This window comes from Mesitornis unicolor, unplaced genomic scaffold, assembly GCF_000695765.1.
Source record: "Mesitornis unicolor isolate BGI_N332 unplaced genomic scaffold, ASM69576v1 scaffold26787, whole genome shotgun sequence".
Taxonomy (NCBI): Eukaryota; Metazoa; Chordata; class Aves; order Mesitornithiformes; family Mesitornithidae; genus Mesitornis; species Mesitornis unicolor.
In genome coordinates this window covers 1-5,244 of record NW_010194825.1, presented here as the reverse complement: position 1 = coordinate 5,244, position 5,244 = coordinate 1, and the positions used below count along the sequence as shown (strand labels likewise).

Genomic DNA, 5,244 nt, shown 5'->3' with positions numbered 1-5,244 from the left:
CCAGCACTGGCTCCGTGCACGTGAATTTAACAGAGAAGCCACCGTGAAGTCCTCTCAGCTGCCCCACGCTAACTCAGTCCCACCAGCTCTGAGCCCACCCAACGTCATCACCTACAAGCACAGCAGTAACACCCACCAAGAAGCCCAGTTTTACATTAAAACACCTTCTGGCTCCAAGTGTAGGTGTTTGGCTCACGGGTTGTCATGTCCCAGCTGCCCGCTGCTGAGCAGAGAGGTCAGTCCTCTGCTGCCAAATAAGTTCCACTAACACACAGACCACTCACAGACGAAAGAGATGAGAAAAGAAATTATCTCAAAACAATTTATTCAACAAGAAATGAAAAATCCTCTTAGACTCAAATGTAAAATAAAGGCATGAGGAGATTGCTGCTTTCGCCCCTCAGCCGTCACTCCACACCCTCAAGCCTGAGAGCCCAGCCAGGCTGAGGAGGCAGAGGAGATGGGGGCAGGTACGACAAAGTTACGAGCAGCCCCGTCCCGGGGGCCTTCTGCCACTTCAGGGTCCCTGCAAACCCCAACATCGTCACCTGCAGAGGAGGGCAGGGGAACACTCAGGTGTTGCTCACACAGGAACATTTGAGCACCCCGGTACACCCAAAACACGGCTGCCGCCTCCGTACAGCATCTCCCACACATCCAAAGCAGCCCTGCACGCTTCCACCCATGGTTCAGAGCATGAGAGGTGACACGCAGCATATCCTGGGGCCACACGTTTGACTCTCTGTTGTCTGGGTTTTCTTCACTGGGAAGCCTTTAGCTCTGTTTATTTAGAGCAAAGGGCACCCTCGCATTTGCGTCACTTACAAACACAATTACAGCCAGCGGGTCACTGTACCTGATCTGAATGTGAGATGCAATACCAGTGATCCCTTCTATGTGCTATTTACTTCACCCCCCTGTGTCAATAGGATTGAAACACTCTGGGGAGAAGTGTCTCTGTCCTAGGGCAGACTGTGAGCCTGTGCTGGCAACTCCTATCCAATTTTGTGTTAACAGTGAGCTAAAGCCTGGAGGATAACCTGGGATGCTGCAAGGATGTGGTGGGAGCCCAGGGCACTCCAGAACTTGAATTACAGGATGACAACTTCCACACTCTCCCCTATTTCCAAATGAAGTCAGGCTGGACCTTCCCAGCCCGCATGTGCCCAAGTTGGGCTCTCAGAGCACGTTATTTTTTTTCCCCCAAGTTTCTTACTTGTGTGGCTGGGGATGGAGAGGGCGAGGAAAGCTCCAAAACGTTGTTCCGAGGCCAGAGCAGAAAGATGGCGTAGACAACCGGTCCCTTACAAGTGTACCTAAGAGGCAAGAGTGCAGCAAGGTGAAGAGCCCCAGGAGAGAACCACACACGAGCCTGACCTCTCCAGACAGCACGGGAACACCGGCCTGCCCGCTGTCACCACGCAGGGGTCACCTATTTCCCCTCCTTCCAAAAATCTGCCACTTTGGACCCTGCAGTCAGCCAGTCACCACTGGCTGATGAAACCCAAACAAAGTCCGTGCGTGCTTCCCAAAAGCAAATGTCATTTGCCAATCTGTCCTTGCCTCAGCCTGTGGTCAACAGAGCGGATAAGCTGCGTTATCCCAATCGCTGCTCTGCATTTCCAGACTGAACACGCTTGGGCACAGTTGAGGGAAAAAAATAACACTGTTTAGTAGCAATTTCTGGCTCTTGACTCACTATGGCCTTCTCAGTAGAAATCTCCCAGTTGGGTAACAGTGATTGGTGCTGTTATATAACAGCTTAAAAGCAAATATCACTGCATCTACAAACAGCATGTGTGCAGATGAGCGGCATTTGTGCAGTTCAAACTACACAGGACCATGGCTGACACAGTCCTGACAGCAGCAGTGTGGAAATTTTCATAGAATCATGGAATCCCAGGTTGGAAGGGACCAGAAGGATCACCCAGTCCAAAGTCTCAAGGTAAAAGTATAGTTCAGATGCACCCTGTATAGTATAGTCAGCACCCTGTCAAGCTGACTCTTAAAACTGATCAGTTTTTTACCACTTCCCCTGGGAGATTGTTGGAAGAGTTGCTTTTCTTTCCAAATCAAGCAAGATGGGTGAAGTCCTGATTTTAACCTCTTCTTTCAAGCAAGATACTCCTCACATAACACCCTGGGGCAGTAACTGAGCACTCCAATTACAGGGTATTACCTACACACCATCTGCACCTGATGGCAACATTTCACAGTGAACCAAATTTAAGAATAAGAAATGTCAGCTCTGGAAGGCCCAGCCCAGCCAGCACTGAGCAATAGAGTCCTTACCAAACTGTGTCTGTGCTGTTCTCCATCTGTACTCTCCACGGCTTCGATTCATAAATTGCCTCCCCATTCGTGTCCAGCCACCTCCCAAGGGCCAGGAGTCTTTCTTGGAAGATGGGAACGATCACCCCTTCTTTTGTAGGTCCCACATTGAGAAGGTAGTTGCCTCCAAAACTGACGGTCTGCACTAGCTCCTGTGACAGATAAACCAAGGTAAAAAATTGCATTATCTTCTCTTCTGATAATAAAGAAACCTGAGGAGGGCTTTGTCCTCATCAACTGCTCCTTTAACTCCAGCCTGATTGCATGAAACACAACTCTTTCTGCAAGCAGGAGGATGAAGGAAACCTCTGATTCTCAGTAACTGCCCCACATGGGTTATTTTGATTTCAGATTTCTTACCTCAATGATACTCGTTTCATCCATTAACTCAGCAATGCTCATGTTGCTTCGATAGCCCCAGGAAAGCTTGTCAATGGAGGAGCACATCTCCCACTTGTGAGCCAGCAGGGTCCCTGGTTTGTACTTGTCAGCACAATTGTAGTAGTCTCCATGACGGCAAGAGCAGTTATTGCACCAACGATCGTTAACAACAACAGTGTCCTGAAAGAAGAAACTCAGCTCAGTAGGGACAATGTTTTGTCTTGAACTTTTCAGCTTTGCCCCTCCTAAGTTAGCACAGGCACCTAAGTTAGGAGGTGAGCACCTAAACCCTCTGTGTAACCAAAGGAAAGCGAGGGGATCTGCCAGAGAAGGGCGAATCCCTCTTTGGGAGAACCTCTCTGTTCACTCAGGTGGAAGTTAAGGCAATGAGGTTTCCAGCCTCTGAGCCCTCCATGTGTGCTGTAAAGGACACCAGAGTCTTCACATAGGAGCACAGCGTGAGCTTCTTATTTTATGTGAGAGAATAAAGCACATCTGGCAGCTGTCAAGCAGGTTTCTGATTTAATCACATTCATATCTCACTGCTGCCAGACCTTCCACTCCCATAAAATGCCAATGGCCACAAGGGACAGCTGAAAGAGATACCTTGATGGGACTATCGTTATAAAGCCAGGCAAGGAAAGAGGTAGAGTTCCAGTACGACTCCGGAGCCTCCCAGTCTCCATCCGACCAAATCAAATCTGGTTTATATCTAGCAGAGAGATGAACGTTATTTCAAAATGGCTTGTTTTCTCCTCCCACAAAGGAAGCACTGTGTTTCTTGCATCTGGAGTGTAGCTTCACTTCCTCTTCCTATTGCCTGACATTACCGGGAGGTTTTTGCTACCACTTTCTGCTTCAGACAAAGCTTTAAGTGAGGTCCTTGCAGCAGCAAAGAATGATGTGCTGATCATGGCTCAAGAGAGGATGTAACTCTTCCAAAAACCAGAAGGTTGCATCTCAAAGGCAATTATGAGGCACATGCTTTATGTGGGACAACAGCCATTCTGAGCAACGTGTCCAAGCCTCGTATTTCTGTCAACAAGGGAAGCAAGGCAAGGCTGCAAATTCACAGTGAAATTGCTCTTCTACTTTACTATATACTAAGCAGCTCACTCCACTTTCAAAGCCACTCTGCATGAAAAAATTGTCTCTACCTTATTCTACAAATTACACTGTGAACCCCTTTTGTAATTATCACAAAACATTACTGATAAATAAACAAGGCAAATCCCTTGGCAAAAATTAACATGTTTCACCTTTCTTCTCTGCATCCACTTTGCATCTTTCTCTACAGTACTGAAATCTGGAAATGCTCTGGATTCCTAACTGGTTGCAGTTCTTACTTTAAGACAAGATCATAAAGTTCGGGCATTGTCTTCTTTAAAACGAAGTTCTGTGTCTTGAAGCCGCTTTCTTTGTCAGCTAGATAGAGTGGATTAAACCACTCTAACAGAGAGTGATACAGTCCATAGCGTATGTTGCTGAGGGACAGAAAACACAGAGGAAAGAGTTAGGCTGGCAGCAGGGATTAAGAACCAGTGGCAGATCAGACTACTGGCATTATTATTTCACAGAAGATTTAATGACTTTGCAAGCACTGTTTTTCATATTAAACTCATCATTTTCTGCTGTTTGTCAAGAACAGCCAGGAGAATTCAACGCGCACAGGTGAAAGGAAGAGCACAGTTTGGCAGTGCCGTACCTCTCCCTGAGGGCTTGTCCCAGCTCTCCCACAAGATCTCGGTGGGGTCCCATATCCAGAGAATTCCAGTTCCAGGACACGGGCGACCCCCAGTTGGTGAAGCCTTCGTGATGCTTTGTGGTCAGTACCACGTACCTGAGGGGAAAAAAGTACTCGATCAGGATGACAAAGGAGCTAGCTAAGATACTCCCCAGTCTCACCTGGGCAAACCCAGTCACTAAGAAAGCAGGGGACTGAATAACCATGTTGTGAGGAGCCCTCTTTAATTACTTATAAAATTTAGAAGCGATTGCAAGAATAACAGTGGTTTTAACTGGACTTTAACTCTAGAGAAGAATGAACGATCAAAGCTTAGGAAGCAGGCAGACCTGTCATTTCCTCAGCACCCTGGGCACGACCCCCCAGGGGTCTCCAGCACCGCTCAGAGACCCCCAATCCCTCAGGGACCCCCAGGCCTGGTCCTTTAATCCCCTCAGGGACCCCCAGCCATGGCTACTGCATCCACTCAATGAGCAGGGACCCCCACCCCCTCACAGATCCCCAGAAATGGTTCCCTCATCCTCTCAGGGAACCCCGGGAATGGCACTCACCCCTCAGGGACCTGCTGTCCCCTCAGGGACCTCCACATCCATCCCCCCATCCCTTCCGTGACCTCAACCGCCCCGGCCAGTGACTGATGCTGACCTGGCACCAGCCCGTTGGAAGAGCTGGGCCCACTCGCGGGGCTGGAAGTCGTAGGCGGTGAAGTGGGGCGCGAAGTCGGCGTAGGTGGTGCCGGGCGGGTAGCGGCGCTGCATGAAGTGCTCGTAATCGGCGCGATGCTCACC

General features: G+C 49.0%; 1 protein-coding gene across 1 annotated transcript; it reads right to left on the bottom strand.

The window, feature by feature from the left end:
• Nucleotides 1-407: 407 nt before the first annotated feature.
• Nucleotides 408-5,238, bottom strand: FUCA1 (fucosidase, alpha-L- 1, tissue; the record flags this gene model as incomplete). Its single annotated transcript, XM_010187937.1, has 8 exons — nucleotides 408-548; nucleotides 1,217-1,316; nucleotides 2,293-2,483; nucleotides 2,692-2,892; nucleotides 3,319-3,424; nucleotides 4,059-4,196; nucleotides 4,418-4,552; nucleotides 5,102-5,238. Coding segments are annotated over 8 exons (1,149 nt in total), but the record flags the coding sequence as incomplete, so codon positions are not given.
• Between the last annotated feature and the right edge of the window lie 6 nt (nucleotides 5,239-5,244).